Source organism: Pleurodeles waltl, chromosome 4_1 (assembly GCF_031143425.1).
Source record: "Pleurodeles waltl isolate 20211129_DDA chromosome 4_1, aPleWal1.hap1.20221129, whole genome shotgun sequence".
Classification (NCBI taxonomy): domain Eukaryota; kingdom Metazoa; phylum Chordata; class Amphibia; order Caudata; family Salamandridae; genus Pleurodeles; species Pleurodeles waltl.
In genome coordinates, this window is record NC_090442.1 from 988,217,196 (window position 1) to 988,235,220 (window position 18,025).

General features: G+C 45.4%; 1 protein-coding gene across 3 annotated transcripts in view; it reads left to right on the plus strand.

Moving 5' to 3' along the window:
- The window catches only part of LRRK2 (leucine rich repeat kinase 2), a 1,446,345-nt gene that overhangs the window by 1,385,144 nt on the left and 43,176 nt on the right, over positions 1-18,025 (plus strand). For all 3 annotated transcript variants that reach the window (XM_069229760.1, XM_069229761.1, XM_069229762.1), the window contains one exon: positions 13,986-14,191. In XM_069229760.1, the coding sequence (XP_069085861.1) occupies positions 13,986-14,191 (206 nt within the window). The remainder of the gene's footprint in view (positions 1-13,985; positions 14,192-18,025) is intronic.

Consider the following 18,025-nt stretch of genomic DNA (forward strand, 5'->3'; position numbering starts at 1 on the left):
TTAGCTCAGTCTGTTGAAGCTGCGCGTTTTCCAACTGGCATTTTAAAGCCTTTCTTCCTTCGATCAAGGGAAGGCTAGCTGAGGCAGCCACGAACAGTACCACTGCCATGTTGTACTGCAAGAATCAGGGTAGGGTGATGCATTTTCCAGGCAGTTCAGCCTCTGGCATACTCTTGGAATGTCAGAGCAGACACACTCAGCAATCGAAGCCTAGTGGATCTTTGCCTAGCGGACCACGAATGGCTTTTGTAGGAAAGCACCCTTTTTGGCATGGTTTCTGATGTGGCTTTGACTGTTAGTGCACTGGGTCCCTGCAAACCAGGTCCCCAGTGCCAGATCTCTTTCCTCAAAACTGCACAGTTGTTTTGCATAATTGGCACACGTTTTAGCACCCACTGTAAGTCCCTAGGAAATGGTACCCCTGGTACCTAGGGCCTGGGGTACTATGTAAGGTCTCTGAGGGCTGCAGCACCAGTTGTGCCACCACCAGGGACCCCTCACCAAACCCACACAGTGCTGCAATTGCAGACTGCGTATGTTGGTGCTGGCTAAATTGAAAACACAACCTGTCACACACCCTTGTGTGCAGGTCCCCTATCATGTACTTGGTGGAAGTTTCCACTAAGGCAGGGTGCACCAAGGCATATTTGAGGGCATATATGCAGAGCCGATAAGCCCCTGCTATGTCTCTGTTGATTCTGAGACATAGTAAGTTAAACGGGGGACCCTTTTACATGCATGTGCTGGACACTATTCATTACGAGTTTCCCAGATACATGATGGCTTATCTGAATCCTGGGATGTATCTCAGTATAATAAACCCTCACTGACCGAGTGATGGGTTTATTGTTACAATCACACAGAGGGCACCTTAGAGGTGCCCCTTGAAAAGCTGCCAGCTACTAGTGTGCTGACTGAATGGTCCTGACCAGTTCAGCCACCACAGGCGCGTTTCTGGCCCCTCAAGGTGAGAGCCACTTCTCTTGAGGGCCTGCACTGGGCAGAGGTGTTACCACCTCACCCAGAGAGGATGGACATTCCAGGGTGGGAAGTTTCAAAGGCCTTGCCACCTTTGTAATGCGATCCAGGTCCCTCCAAATTGTGGAGATGAACCAACCCCCCATCCTCATCACACTTTTGGCGGCAGCACAAGCGAGAAAATTAGGCAGATTAGTAGGTGTGCCCACTTCATGCCAGTCTCACCCCTATGGCGGATGAGCTGAAGTGGTCACTAATTTTTATATTCCTCCATCTTGGTATTAGGCCTCTACAGTTAGGGCTCTGTCCACTTCCCAGCGGAAGTGGTCATAGAAAGGGTGTAGTCACCCTAAAGGTGGGCAGCCTATTGGCTTCTGCCTGGTACTCCCTGTAACACCCCTATGTTGAGTATTTAGGTGGCACCCCTGAACCCTAAAACTCAGATCCTGACTATCTACGAAGCAAAAGGCAAAGAAGAGTCATCCCTTCAGAAGAGGAAAAGAAGAAGAAGCTGACTTAGAACCAGCCCCTCCGGCCTGCCTGCTTACCTCGACGGACTAGGCCTAAATGACGACTCGTCTTGCAGCTCAGACTCCAAGAAACCCAGGAGGACTGCCTGCCTTTTACAAAGACTCAGACTCCCATGAGGAGCAGAGCTGCTCTGCAACAAACTTTCAAGAAAGGACTTTGCAGCCCCGGGGACAGCAAGGACCTGACATCCGAATGACCTCTGCACCCGACGACCCCAACCCGAGGTGAAGCCAACCAAAGGTGCCAGCCCAGTTCCCCAGCTGCCTAGAGTCTGAATCTACTCAGGTTTCACCCTTCTTGTTCTCCCCCAAGTTGCCTGCAGCCTCTGCACGCAGGTCCCCCTCTCCTGCAGCCTTGTTGTGTGATGGAACACACAACACTTCCAGCAACCACTGCACCCGTCGCCCCGACCCCATCTGAGGTGGGTCACTGGTGTCAACAATGTCCCTCAGTTACCCTGAGCTTGAGTCCACCCTGGGTCCACCCCTGCCGGATTCTTCAACGACACCTGCAGCCTCAACATGCAGGACCTCCTGACCGTAATTGCTCCCGGACGAGCAAACCCAACGCCTAAAGACACCCCTGCATCCATCGCCCCTGGGCACTTGAGTAGAGGACCAAAGGTGCACCTATGTCCCTGAGCCCCCCAAGTCTACTACCTACCTGTTTGTTGTCCCTGACTAGCTTCCTAGCCAGAGCCTTCAGCCTGTTTGTCACGAGGTCCAACTCCCATAGAGAACAATTCGGCACCCGATGCCTTACTGCACCCCTGCACCCGGCCGCCCAAGTGCTGCCCGGTGTGACTTGTTGGTGTGGGTCTATCAGTGCCCAGTACTTACCCGTGCTCCCCAAGCTTAACCTCATAAGTCGTTGTTAAACCTGTGTTTGCAGAACATTGTTTTCTTACGTAGGATAACATTGAGAGAACTCTGAAAATGGCAGTGTTGATTTCTGAAACTGCAAAATATTTATGCTTAAAAGTCTACTTGTCTGATAACGAAGTTCTTGGGTTCAAAAAATATTTAAAAAGAATTGTTATTTTTCTAAACTGGCCTTGAATTGACCTTTTGAGTGTGTCTTATTTATTGCCTCTGTGAGCACAACAAATGCTTAGCACATTTTGGGCTAGTAGTGACAGATTTTCTGATGGATACATCTAACTATAAGTTCCACACCTTTAGAATATTCTCAGGCACCAGACTTGATCCAGAGATTTTTTCAGAAATGCTGCCTGCACAATGGGAAGTTGTGTCTTATGGCTTCTGGGTGACTTCATACCACCCCAGGTCAACAGAGCAGAGCTGCATGTAAGCACCAACCCTACCCACTGATGTCTGTTCATTTTTTTCTGTTCCCAACTTGGTTGGTTTTCTTATGCCTCCTAACTTTATGCCGGGTAGGGTGCCTCATCCAAAAGAAGAGGTTTCAAGCCATGCTACAACTGGAGGGAGCAGTCATCTGTCACAAACCTGCATGAAATGTGCCTTTGATGCTTGGGCTCTGGTCATTACTCAAAGTTGTATATGGCCCTGCCCAAAATCCTTTTCCAGCTTGTAGGCGTCTGCTAAATTAGGCCTCTTTCCTTAGCCTGTACCTAGGCCATTCCAGACTTGCAACCTAATCCTAGAGTCTTTGCCATTTCTTTCTGTGCTTCCACCAATACCGCCTCTGTCGTTGCTTGTACTGGATTGAATCTCAATGCAAGTCTCTAAACTTGAACCAATAGTAGCCTGCACTTGGTCTATGTTGCACTATGAAATAACAAGGAGTGGTCGTAGCACAATTCCTTCAGCCTCAGGCCAGTATTATCAGAGGACAGAGGCCTTTTTTGGTTCAGAAGCTGATGTGGTACAAGGCAAATCTCATTTCCCACAAAACACTGATGATGAAGAGTAGGTAGACTACCTGCTTCCCTCTTATTACAGTGATGAAGGTTTTTTGAAAGGATTGCAAGTGGCAGTGGTTTAGAAACCTCACCAGAGGCAGAACTCGATTCACCGCCTGCTGCATGAACTGAAGAAAGTATGTGCTTTTTGGTGATGGTGCGAAGAGCAGCAGAAGTGCTAAATTTGCATTTGCCTTTTCTGGAGAATAAAGCTATTTTATTAATAGAAATTCTTCAGCCTGGTCTAGTTTCCTCTGAGACACTACCATTTAACAAGACCTTTAAAGTAACTCTAATGCTTCTTAGTCTAAGCCATGCTTAATCATTCCAGTGAGGTGACCTGTGTCCAGAAGGCAAAGCCCAGACCCTGGTGACCTTGACTTTTGGCAAAACACCCAACACCTGACCCCTGCATCCACAAGTAAATTAAATCCAAATGCTTTTGATGTGAAGCCCCCACATAGGTAATAGAAACATGTTGATGCCTTTGGTACGAAAACGTTTTCCTTATCTAGTCGAGTTTCATAATCTCTGAATACGACGTACCTTCTGGGCAGTTACGCATATGCCTTATAAGAAATGGCCTGCAGGATCTTAATGGCTGTTCCATAGGACCTGAGAAAGTCATGGTCCCACGTGATCCAAGACAGACAGGATGCATCAAATTATGTGTTGGATGGATGTTGGATGGAGACCTGGGCACCACTGATTGCGTAGGACATGCAATAATTACCAATGCCCTCTTTATGCAGTTATTAAGGTTTTAAGGGGATGTCCAAGCACCCTTATTAGACATACCTTTCAGTGACTCCAGGCTGCTTGAGAGAAAGCTGGCTTGGTGCTCAAATGAATTCAAAGGCAGTTGTTTTAGAGCTCTATCCCTGGCGTTGTTGCAATCAGAAAGACATTTTCACCAGCAGTATGTTATGTTTAGGGACTATTCCAGAGGCCTAGCTTACCGGTAGCGTCAGCCTTCCAAGCTCGTACAAGAGTGGAGGGTGTGGTGGCAGTCGATGATGTCACTTCAACAAGGTCAACAATCCTTCAACTCTTCCTCCCCTGCTGCAGTGGTCCTTGGGCCACTATGATGTGGTCTCTCAGGTCCACTATCAGCCAGTGGGTGTCAGGGTATGGTATTTCCTCCGCTGCAAAAAATCCACCATGTCAGTCCAATTGTCCAAAGGCTTTAAATCCTCCTTTATATTCATTCTCACCTTTCATTTTTCCCAATACCAGAGTGATTTTTGGCTTAGCATGCTGCTATCTTGAGGCACAAAGTCAGTCTCCTGCTGGTCAAAGGCACAATCAAGTGGATGCTGGACTCATAGAATGTCAAGGGGTGCTAGTCATGCTGCTCCCTCATCCCAAAGAAGGGCGGAGACCTTCAGGCCTGTACTGGACTTCTGAATAACAAATATTTTTTAAAGAACAAATATATAATACTATGTGGTCAGCAGAGCATATCCTGGTTAGATATGTTTGCCACTGTCGAGAAGGTGCGGGCAGCTTCTATGCACTGAGGTTTCTGCCAAAAAGGTGGTCTACTGAAAAAAAAGTGGTCTCCTATATGCATTCCCACCACTGCCTCCCCTGTCTTGAGTTCTAGAAGCATCAGGACAGGCCCAAGTCATTTTAATAGCCCTGGACTGGATGAGGAGAATGTGGTACCCAGATTTCCTGAGCCCGAGAATTTACCCTGTGATGGCTACTGGTTTGGGAGGAACTCCCGTCTTAGCAGCAGGGGAGGGACCTGCAACCATATCTCCACAACCTAAAGTTCTGTGCGTGGCTAGTGAGCAGCAATAGTTAAATTATTTTGACTTGCTTACTGAAGCGGTCTATGGTTTTGCAGCCATACACCCATTTACAAATACCATCTATTTGGCACACAAAAACGGATGAGTAGAATGTTTGAATTATTCTCAGCTTTTTCTTTCAGCAGTGCCTCAGTGTATTTTCCTTGGGAGGGAGATGCGAATGTGCTCTGCTGGATATTCCTACTACATGTCATTCTGATGGCTAGGGTTCATACAGGCACCATAGTATTCACCTCATTTAACTTACAGAGGAGTACACAACAGGAATGTTCTTTAATCTACGCTGTTTGCTGTGGTGATAGACCCTTTGGTTTGTATGATGAAGACAGATAGCTGGGAGAGGGTATTGCCCGATGGATGACACATCCTGCGTGATCAATATACTGTGCTGGACAGCACAGTTAAAGCCCTTAATGCATTTGGATAGGTATTTCATGTGGATTTGGAGGCCAATACTTTTGCATTCCCTTTCCTACCATGCATTATTGTAGAGCACCCTGGGGTGCAAACCTGATACATAAATTGGGAAACTCTCACATTCAGATCCCCAAAGGTTTCAGGTCTACTATACAGATGTAGATCTACTTGATGGGAGCATGGGCAGGTCAATGACGACCCTAAGGAGCTGTGTGAAGTTGTGGAAAACGCTGCCACTGTTGCTATTGGGCTGCACAATCTTAGCATAAATTTTAATGCTCCTACGCAAAACATATATTTTTAAGTCTCCATATACAGATACATTGATCATTCTTCAGGAAATTGGATACATTGAGTGTGCACCTGGTGGTAATGAGTAGGCTAAAGTCCTAGTTACAGACAGTGGCTTGGGTACACCTGTCTATGAATTATATTATCTAGCCACACAGTGCCAGTGGTTGGATGGAGCTCATTTGGCAACAATGGCCTCCCGAGAAGAAAAATACAAGTGGATACTGAAGAATTTAATGACAGAAAAGACAGAAGCTGATCAGAAGCATCACTGCTGTCTGCTGCTTGCTCTGAAATTCTGGAAAGGTGCTTGCAAAAATCTAATCCCACCCCAACATGTACACCAACCCACCAATTGCTGAGACTCCCCTGACCAAGGTTTTTATTTTTAAAGACAGCTGAGTGACTAAATCAATGTTGGCTGATCTCTGAGGGGGAGTGTTACTTTACTCCTCAGGCACTTATAATCATTTCTCTACTTGGTATAAGGGGTCAGATTCTAAGCCAGTACAATTCAGGCACAATGGGAGGGACGTTATGCAACACTTGTCACAAGCTATGGAACACTTCAGATGATGAACCACAAACTCCGTAGGTCCTATAACTATTAGACACAGTATTGGAAAGCAGTTGTTTAGTATTTGGTTTTATATAGCACTGCTCAAGGTGCTCAAAAATAATTATAGTGAGATGAGCCAAAATCGGAGATGGATATAGGGATGGACCAGCTGTGGGCCCTCGATTACGCACACAATGTGGCCAAGAAATCCTCACTTTAAATACACCAGTTTAATTTTACACATCAATCATATTTGACTCTTTGAAAGAATAATAAGTTGTATTAAATAATGTCTTCCTAATGTCCCTGGTGTTCTTTTGATGTTCCTGGGTTTTACCACATGATGTGGGCCTATCGAGAGTTAAGACAGATCTGGAAGGAGCTTACTTGTGTGCCTGGGAAAGACGAAGCTACATGACCTAGATGGTTGCCATATTGCCATTTTCCTCACACCCACAGGGCAAGAGAGCAAGCTCCAGGTTCCTATACTTAGCCTTTGTGTTAGCATTGAGTTCCACTATATTGTCCTGGAAATCCCCCTTCCCAGCTCCTCCCTTCTATAATTGAAAGCAGTGTGTTCGGAGATAGGTGAAGGCTGAGAGTACACCTTTAATAAGGGAGGAATGTGAGGTGGTATGCAGGTTGACCAATTGCACTCATGTAGGACGAGGTGCTGCTATAGCTTGTGACAAATCATAGACTTATCACGCCAACCAGTACAGATACTGTGCACTCCACATAATCTGAGTAATAACTCAGAGGGCATAGAAGAACACGTAGTCTAAGGAAAGTCTGTGTTGGACTGAAAATAAGAGCAGGATGTGTTGGTGTTATATATCCCTGCAGAAGCTATAGCTCTGACATCCAGTCTGTCTCCTTCCCCTTGGCCTGTGTCATGATCTGTGGCCCACTCTGGATGGAGTGCTTAAAGAATATAGAATAATGCCTCCTAATTCTTGCTATTACGCTCATACAGTTGAAAGTTAAATGTCTTTGTTACCTTCTGTTGTTTTGCACATTATACATCTTTGTTAGATATTGGATAGTGATTCCACTGATGTGATTAGGTATCACTGTTGCTACCAGGGGATATTGTATTACCTGCCCAAATGTGCTTGGACCTAGGCATGGAATAGTGAAGAAACAGTTGCTGATGTTCCACTGTATTACATGGTCTTAAGTCAAGCGAGTAGAATAGAATATTTCCCCCAGTTTGTTAAATTATAAGTATGCCATGGTTAATGTATTCAAAGAATTGCCACTCATGTAGGTTAAAAAAAAGCTACTCACACTCTTCAGATTTTTTAGTAAAGGATAAAGGGCCAGATGTATCAAATGACTTTACCCATTCTGTGTCTATAGGAAAATGCTTTAGTACATATGGGCCATAGTATCCTCCCACATATTCTTAATCACTATCTTGCCTCCCCACTCTTAGGAAACATTATAGCATTCGGTAAATGGTTTATGATGTTACCTATTTTTAGTTCTCACCTGAGACAGCTCTTGCACTGTCACTAGCAAGCTATGTTGTGTACTTGCTGGGGGATTGGGGCCAGCCATTACTTACCATCGGTTGACATCACCATACACTAATTTCCTTGCTTCTCTTTAGTCAGCATTAGCCAACTTCACTTCCTCTTTGTGTGTTTGTTCCTCCCCTGGAACATGGCTGAAAAACTGCTTCCTTGCCTAGTGTCCTTCCACTGCTTACACTTTCAGAGCTTCTTTTTTACAGTCTGACATGACAGCACAGCTGTCACCAGCCAGACAATTATGTGGTAATCAACAAGGGAGGTGCTTTAGCTCCATCCAAATGTTGGAAGCCCAAGCAGATGCTTTGCTTGGGCAAAGGTTGTGTGCTTCCACAAAAAGTGCTTGACCTCCACTATCATTTTGTTTATTCATGCAGCTACCTGAGCTTGAACTTTCAAGGACAGACACATCACTATAATGCCATTAAAGTGTCTTAGATAACTAGGTCATTTATGTTGTTTTTCCTCCTGCAGCTGCACAGATGGGTAGAGTGCAGTCGTTATCCAACATTTTTTTTAGGTTTGCTTTTTAGTGCACTGTCAACTGACCTTTGAACCCACACTAGTATTACTCTGCAGTTCTTTGCTCCGACACTAATAAAAATCCATTCCAATTGTCATTGCCGGTACTTGTTCTTCTAGTTGTAACACTTCATAAAAGTGCGTGTGTTTGCAGGCCATTCCCCCCACCTCCGTCTGATTTCTTACTCCCCTCCTGTGATGTTGCTTGTTTGCCCCATCCCACTCGCCTCACTCCCACATTGCTGATGCTTGCCCTGTCCCTCCCTCCCCTTTCCTGCATTGTTGATGTTTGCCTCAGCCCTCCCAACCACTCCTGCATTGTTGTTATTTGTCCTGTCCGCAGCTTTTAAAGTTTTTGCTTGTCCTGTGCCCCTCCTACATTGTTGCTTGCCCCTTCCTGCCCAGCACCCAAAAAAATATACTATGACCCTAGGCTGTCATAGCTCTTTTTAAACATTCAGCCATACTACACAGCTGCTGTTCAACATGGTTAAAAGACGTTGAGAAATCCAATAGCTCTTGCACAAGTGAGATTAATTGGCTTTGCAACAGTTTTTTAAATTTATTTATGTTTGTGTTGCACAGCAGCTGCACTGCTGTACAGCATGGCTAAAAGACATTGACAAAACCAGAAGCTCTCTTTTAGGAAATACCTACTACTGGCTTTGCCAGTGCTTATGTTCTTAGCTCCCTATTTTTCCTCAATGTCTCTGTCAAGCAGGTAAAAGTAGGCAGAACTGACATCATAGTTGTAGGTGGCATCTAAATGGACATGGGTGGGTCGAGGGGTTGTGTGCCTATAATGAGTCCATAATTGCTCGTGACAGAAAAAGTGAAGTTGGATCTGCTGGCAGTCTTGTTGAATGTGACTTTGGTGCATGATTTATGTACCCAAAAATATGAGAGAAGGTACACAATATGTACCTCATTTAGGGCATGGAAATACATTGACTCAATGCTGATTATACAGAGGTGGATGGTTGGAGTGCTATAATAATAATAGGCATTGTGCAGGTAATTATGGAATAGCTCAACAACATGTCACTGAACCATTGTGTGATCACTTTTATGTAAGTGATTTACTTGGGCTTCCTTAAACATATAAAATGATTAAAATCAGTACAGTATTTACCTCTTAGGATGGATATGCATGCTAACTGAGGTATAAGACAGAGGATTGGTAGTGGAAAGCTTTCATTTAGTGAGTGTTGCCTTGCAGAGTTTCGGATTATTGGACTATCCTTAGTTCATGGAATTTCTCACTTTTCCTAGGCCGATGCATACACTTAGTTTTCACTTCATAGATTCACTTGGTGCCAGTAAGAAGAACACATTTTAAGTGCAAATGCGTACCTTACTTAGCGTTAAGTGAGTTCACTCGTGCTATGATGATGGGGTTTACACTTCAGCTCCCCCTACAAAGGCAACTGACTCCACCTCTTGGTAAAGGACATAGCAAATTTACTTCACATGAAACGTTTTGACTTAACAACCACTACAGAACATTAACATTGCACCATGTGCTGCCTTCTCCCCTGCGTCGCCTACCCCATAACTGTTTCTGGCCATGACTTGCTTCCTCTGGCCCCCACCTCTCCAGAGTGGAGCAACTAATGACACCCACTCACAAATGGCAATGGGCTCTTTGCATTCTAGTAAGCACTCAGGAATCGTCTTGAGCCAGGAAATGGCTAGCAATTTTTACACAACTGTGTACCTTGCTTATATTTTCCTTGTGCATGACTGTGCATAAATTACTAGCCAACATCCTGATTATCACATGATAAGCCAAACTCATGTTGAACACATCACTAAAAGAAAGTGGCACAGGACTGAAAGTTTTAATGTATAGAATGTTCAAGATACTGTATAAATCATTTGTCTAGACTCTAACCTTAATCAAGTTTCAGGTTAAAAATATGTATATGCTTACAAAATATTACAAAATGTTCAATGTAATACCAATTTTGTAGTTCCATTTTTACTTTAGTTGGGTCATCATGAAAGTGGCAACAGAGAAAGCAGTAGATTGTGCTTTTGATGAGACTGCAGAACAATATTAGGTGTATTGTCCTAAAAAGGAAGCTGTTGCAGTAAACAAGATGTTCTGGTGAATAAGTGAATACGTCTAACCACAGATTCCTCATAGACTTGATCAAGATTATTATTCATAAACCCTGCACATTGGTAGGTGACATCATTTGGCTCTGAGTGAGCTCTGCTCCGCCCTCAAAGTGTCAGCTGGAAACGCATGTAGGTGCCACCCAAGCACACTGAGTCAGTTCCTTTCTTTGCCTATGTATGCAAGGAACGATGTCCCCTCCTAAAGCCACAGGTTTTGAGCCTTGTATGGACTGTTGCAGATAAATGTCTATCAGATCTTCAGGAGATGTGTCTCTGGTGTCTGGGCTTAGGTTAGGACTCAAGCCATGTGGGGAGAGTACCCTGCTAAAGCAACCTGACTGTGAAGCCAAGCTGTACGTCGCCAAACACTGTAGTAAGTTACACAAGGCCCGTTTCTGCTTGAAGTTGAGGGGACATACTAATGTGTGCTTTTAGGAGCAGCCCCTCAACGGGTGATTATTGTAATCAAGGTCTTCTGGTAAGTCCAAGATATAAAACATAAGAACTTCAAGTAGGCCTCATCCGAGCCTAACAGCTGTCCATCTCTGTAATTGCATGGATGCCAGGAAGCCTCCTAGTATCGCCCTCAGTCTCTTACCGAGTGCTGATTCTACAGCTAGTCCAGATATCTCAAATTCCCAATCTGTTGGTGATGCCACAACAGATTGAGGTATTCAAGGAGGCCATTCCCTACATCTTTGGCACCCTACTGGTGTGTCTTTGTACTCCACAGATCTGCAGAGGACACCAGTCAGGTTAGCTCTTGCTGTTCCACCCTCTGAAAAGTCTGTACCCTTGCTGTACCTCCCGAACCTGGCTTGGGTTCAGCACCAGCTTTGGAGCGGACTCCACGTGCAGTACCATGATCCTTGCGGGTTCCAACTGCGTCGATGCCGGCACCAGCGCCGGAGACCGACCCCATTGTTCTGTCTGACTCCAAGCCAAGTCAGTCTTGACCTCTGCCAAAGCCAAGTTCTGGCACAGTTCCGATACTCCCAGCCCCAATACATTCTGACAAAACAGTACGCTTGCTGAGGAGCCATCTGCCAATGCCTCACCTGCTTTTCAGATCAGACTCTGACCAGAGCCAATCAGCTTTTGGCGATGAAGGTGATAAAGGTGATGGTGGGGGCAGAATTTGTCCCTCAGTATGATGACAACACATTTTATGTGAACCTACAAGAATTCTGTGGGCTGGACACTTTCACTTTAATTGGGCTGTCTCACTCCTTGGCCCTTCCATTGAGAAATCTACTTGGTCCACCATAGTCATTAGACAGGCGGCTGAACTTTCAGATCTACAGTTACCTTCTATTGAGGTAATACCCAATGTTCTTACAGAGTGTAAAAGTCTGGACATTCCTCATCAGAACCACTTCTGCCTTTTAGCGAGGATTTAACCAACACCCTCAGGGGCTCTTGGAACAGACCCTGCTGATGCTCACCAGTAAGCAGACATGAGGCACATAGTCACAGACCCACAATTCTTTCCCAACATTTCCTCAACAATTAAAAGGAATTGAGGCATTGCGGAATAGGATGCTTTCTTCCACTAGCCTTATTTGCTAGGAACACTCACACGCTGAAATCTTACCAGCACTTCCTGAAAAATTCTGCTCTAATAGGCACATATCATTCAGAATACCAATATCCAGCCAAGTACATCATGCTATCAGGCCTGACACAATAAATTGCAGTGCAGAAGAGGACACTATCCAGGTAAATACTCCTCTGCATAAAGAGCTGCTTTGCACTGACCCAGATAAGGATTAAGCACTCTCTCCACAACAGCCATGGCTGACACTATTGCTTTGGCGTGCAGAGTGCCATGGTTAGCTGCCCTCAGTGCACTCTCAGAGTCTTAAAACCAGCAGTATCCGTCCAAAACCTTGGGTGTGGTTATGAAATAACAATCATTTCTTTATACCTCACATCTGGACCACTCCATTGAAGTCTATGGTGGTTCGCTTATAGAGCCTGGAACTTGAATGGGGACTACTTTGATTGCAAGGTAGCTGTCCAACCAAGCCTCTTTGACTTTAGTGACTGAGGGCCTCATTATGAGTCTGGCAGTCAATGGCCTGCCAGACTCGTGGTGGCGCTCGGGCCGACAGGGGCGTCCGACTGCCATATTATGACTGTGGCAGAGCTGCCACGGTCAGACCACCGATACTGCCAGTTTGCCGCCATCCGATGGCCTGATGTTGCCGGCGGTCTCAATCCGCCCGGGCAATGCGTATGGATTATGACAGCGTTTCTGCCAGCCTTTGAAATGAAGGGCCCCCATGGACAGCCTGGTCGCACTTTTCACTGGGCAGATAAGGGTGCTGTCGCACCCAACGCACCGCAACTTTTCCGCCGGCTCTATTATGTCCTGGCATCAATGTTTTGGTGTGTTTCCGGCTAGACTGGCAGGCGGAAACACTGTTCCTGCCTGCTGGCCCAGTAGGGAACTCGTAATAGGTACCTTGAAGGGACAGCTGCATATGCAGTCATACTGACACTGGACTTCGGCGGGCTGCCTCTGCTGCCCGCCAAAGTCATAATGAGGGCTTTAGTCCCTGTCAGAGTTGGTAGCCCAGAGCGGGCCAGAGTAGTAGTTTACATCTGTAAAACACTTATCTAAAGTTTCATCACGAGCACAGTCCATTACAGTTATTTAATGCGCTGAATGAAAAAGCATTGATTTTCTTTAAAAACTCATATCTCCAGAGCCCTCCAGTGGATTTTTGTCATTGAGGTGCCATTTTGAAGGTAACAATATAGCCTCTTTTTATAAACTTATGTTGGATTTTTCTTATTCAACTGTTTTGATAATTCTTAAAGCTTTAAGATTGTTCCTTTGATAAAGCCTGACTGATCAGAGCCACTGCCACCAAGGGTTGAGCTATGGCTTTTCATACAAATCTGACTAGACCGAGTACAGGTAGTGACTTTATTACATGGTGAGGCCTCACAACCACAATATATTAAACTGCTTTCCTCACAGTTGGCCTTTGGTCTCGGCATCTGAGGGCACCGACTGTGTCAGGAAAGAAACTGACATTAGCATACTTGGGGATTTATATATGCTTTCTAGCAATCACTTGATGGAAGGACATTAGCAGAATTGATGCAAAACTACACCATGCCACCTACCAGCACACAGGGACTATGCTGAAGTATATTTCGGATTCAGTCTAGTGCCTGGAGGGATATATTTCAAAGGTAAGGAATCTGAGGTTAGATAGAGTATACACCAAAGGAGCTGTCCAGAAGGTAAGTAACTTGTTTGTTTATGTTAATGATGAGAAAATATTAACATTAAAATATTTCTTGATTTGTAGGGATGCTGGAATGAAAAGCAAAGAGTCAAAACAAGAGGTGGATCATTTAGCAAGAGTGAAGGTGCTCTTTCTGCAAAAAAATACAGCCCTATGGATAGGAACAGGTGGAGGTCACCTGCTATTAGTTGACTTTTCGACCAGTCGCCCTATCCGAATAATTACTGGTTTTTGTGATTCTATTCGATGCATGGTTTCAACTCATTTAGGTGAGTAACATAGAAATGGGTATATTTTCTGCCATTACCCATGATTACTGCAGCTTTTTTAATGAATTGAGCAAATGGTATTCTCCAAACAAAAAACTTCGGCAGCAGGCCACAATACAGAGCTAACCGGTGCCATAATATTTTTGCTTCCATTAAGTAATAAAAGGTAGAAGAAACAATTGTCCTATATGCTTCAGAAGTGAAAGAAGGGGTTTTGGTTAAAAGCATATTTACTTTGTTCCACTTTTTAATTAGCAAAATGATGCAAGACGTTGGTTTTCTCTGTTTGTTTTAAACCATTAAATGTTATTAAGTACTATGATTTCTCTGTTAAATTTCTATTGTGAGTGAGGAATGCTTCCTAAAGTATACATGTGTTTCATAATGGCTACATAATGGTTATTTTCGCTCTTTTCTCTATGGTGCAAAAATCATGCTGTGACATGAATTTTAGCCACTTGTTATCTCACAAGGATCCAAAAGGAGCACAGCTTGAAGGATGTTGCTCTGGGTATTTATTAAAGAGTCATGTATATTGCTTTTTGTAGCCTTTTGGTTGTCAGGTAGGAAGTACAGCTTAATTGTTTAAAGGGAATTTTGTGGTGGAGTGTGCAGCAGTAGCCAATATTCTTCAGCATTACCCTTGCTGCTAGACAGTCTCGAATGAAAGCAACACTCAAACGTTCAGTTTCAGGAGCATTTGTGTGCACGAGCAAATATTCCCCTATCGTCTCTTTGCTAAACCTTAAGACATAGTAAGTGTACAGGGGAGCCATAGTAAATGCATGTGCTGGACACTGGTCATTATGAGTTTCCCAACTATATGATGGCCTCTCTGATCCCTGGGTTAATTTTGGAATCAAACAACTCAGAATAATTAACCCACAATGATGCCAATATTGGATTTATTATAAAATGTACCCAGAGGGCACCTTAGAGGTGGTCCTTGCAAAACCTAACTGCCCTGGCATGGTTGCTGACTGGTCCTGACCAGCCTGCCACCACCCGAAATGATTGATTTTGGACTCCTGGGGTGAGAGCCTTTTTCTCTCAGGAACCAGAACACATGTCCTTTCCTGGGTGAAGGTGTTACACCTCCTTCCCCAGGCAGACACCCTGCACCCAGCGGTCAGCTTCAAACGCTTTACCAGCTTTGAAATCTGACCCCACATTTGCTGCTAGCAGCAGATGGCCGCTCACCGGTTTTGCTCCCACTTTAGGTGGGAAAACCAGCAGGAAAACTAGCAAGAATAGGAGGCGTGGCCATCCCGATCCTGCACCACCTCTCAGGTGTGGCAGGTGAGGTGACCACTCCATTTCATTGTCCTCCATTTTGGATGGCAGGAAAAGATGTCCCCTCCTATAGCCACGGATCTTTACCCTTTTATGGAGTGTTGCAGATAAATGTCTACGAGATCTCCATGAGATGTGTCTCTGGTGTCTGAGCTTAGGTTAGGACTCCAAGCCATGTGGGGAGAATACCCTGATGAACCCACCAGACTGTGAAGCCGAGCTGTACGTCGCCAGACACTGCAGTAAGTCACACAAGGCCCGTTTCAGCTTGAAGTCGAGGACACACACTAATGTGTGCTTTTAGGAGCAGCCCCACAACAGTCATTATTGTACTCAAGGTCTTCTTGGTAGTCCAAGATGAAAAACATAAGAACTTCAAGTAGGTCTCATCCGAACCTAACAACTGTCCATCTGGGCAGTTGCATGGATGCCAGGAAGCCCCCTAGTATCTCTCCAAGTGTCCTACCGAGGTGCCAATTCTGCAGCTATTCCAGACATCTCAAATTTCCAGTCTGTTGATGATGCCACAACAGATTTGAGGTATTCAAGGAGATCATTCCCTACATCTTTGGCACCCTACTGGTGTGCCTTCGTACTCCACAGATCTGCAGAGGGTTCCATTCAGGTTAGCACTGGCTGTTCCACCCTCTGAAAAGTCTGTACCCTTGCTGTGCCTCCCGAACTTGGCTCGTGTTCAGCAACAGCTATGGAGCTGACTCCACATGCAGTACCATGATCCTTGCTCGTTCCAACTGCGTTGATGCCGGAACCAGCGCCGGAGGTCGATCCCATTGTTATGTCGGACTCCAAGCCAAATCAGTCTTGACCTCTGCCAAAGCCAAGTTCTTGCACAGTTCCAATACTCCTAGCCCCAATACATTCTGACAAAACAGTACCCTTGCTGAGAAGCCATCCACCAATGCTTCACCAGCTTTTCAGATCAGACTCTGACCAGAGCCAATCAGCTTTTTGAGATGAAGGTGTTAAAGGTGATGGTGGGGGCTGAATTTGCCCCTCAGTATAATGATTTTTTTTTTATGTGAACCTACAAGAAGCCTGTGGGCTGTACACTTTCACTTTAATTGGGCTGTCTCACTCCTTGGCCCTTCCATCGAGAAACCTACTTGGTTCGCCATAGTCATTAGATGAATTTTCAGATTTACAGTTACCTTCTATTGAGGTAATACCCAATGTTCTTACAGAGGTGTAACAGCCTGGACATTCCTCATCAGAAGAACTTATGCATTTTAGCGAGGAATTAACCGACACCCTCAGGGGCTCTTGGAACAAACCCTGCTGGTGCTCACAAGTAAGCAGACATGAGGCATATCGTCACAGACCCACAATTCTTTCCCGACATAACCCTCAACAGTTAAAAAGAATTGAGGCATTTTGGAATAGGATGCTTTCTTCCACTAGCCTTGGCCTTCCTTATGTAGGCACCAGCTATTTGCTAGGCAGATGCTCTGCTGCCTCATGGGACTCGCACGCTGAAATCTTACCAACACTTCCTGAAAATGTCTGCTCTAATAGGCACAGACCATTCAGTATGCCAGTATCTAGCCAAGTACGTCATGCTGTCAGGCCTGACACAATCAATACTCAGATGTGCCAGGTGAGGTGACCACTCCCTTGCATTGTCCTCCATTTTGGATGACAGGAAAATTGCTAATCAGGGTTAGGGATGTGACCCCTTCCCACAGGAAGTAGTCACTTAGTGGGTGGAGCCACCTAAAGTAGGTGGGCCATTGGGTTCTCCCACTAACACCCAGTAAATGACAGATTTGACATACACAAGAAGATCAGCAACAAAGAAGACCTGAGACACAAGAATAGACGCTCTGCTGCACAAAGAAGAAGGTGCCAAACCGTGCCTGCTGCTCCAAGGACTCAACAGTTGCCACTGAGGTGTCGCCTGGAAACCTGAAGGACTCTTCAAAACCCCAGAGCACCTTCAGCCATCTGAAAACGCCAACAACCTCCCTCAGAGTGAAGGTATCACTCCCCTGCAGGCAAGGAACCAGTGAAGTCCAGTTCACTGACTGGCTGACCAGCAAACCGGACCCGACAGCCTGACTAAAATCCACATGACAGATCCAAAGGACAAAACCTACCAGTTTGCCAGGCTGGTGGCACTGGGACTTTCAGACCCCGAAACGTACATTACCCGGGGTGCAGGATCCCCAATGTCGGACACCCAGAAGCAATGTCCACTCTGGACTCTCCAAAGCCCAAATCCAGCACCAGTCAAGGAACTTCAGGACACCCCTGAACCACCCCCATCATGGCCCTGCTGGCCTTCAATCTACCCTCCAAGTGACCAGTCCCTGGGTCCAAGGACTCAAAGAGGCATGACTTCTGGATGACCAATCTGAGCTGCACCTGACCTCCCTTGCCCCTACATTGACAAACTAGCTGTGCTGTAGGGGTCCATAACCCCTTGCAACTTCCACCCTTCAAGGGGACCCACCATGCTTACCATTAAGTCAATCTGTGCAGTGTTTACAAGTTTTTCCCCTCTCCATTGTGCACCAACTCCAA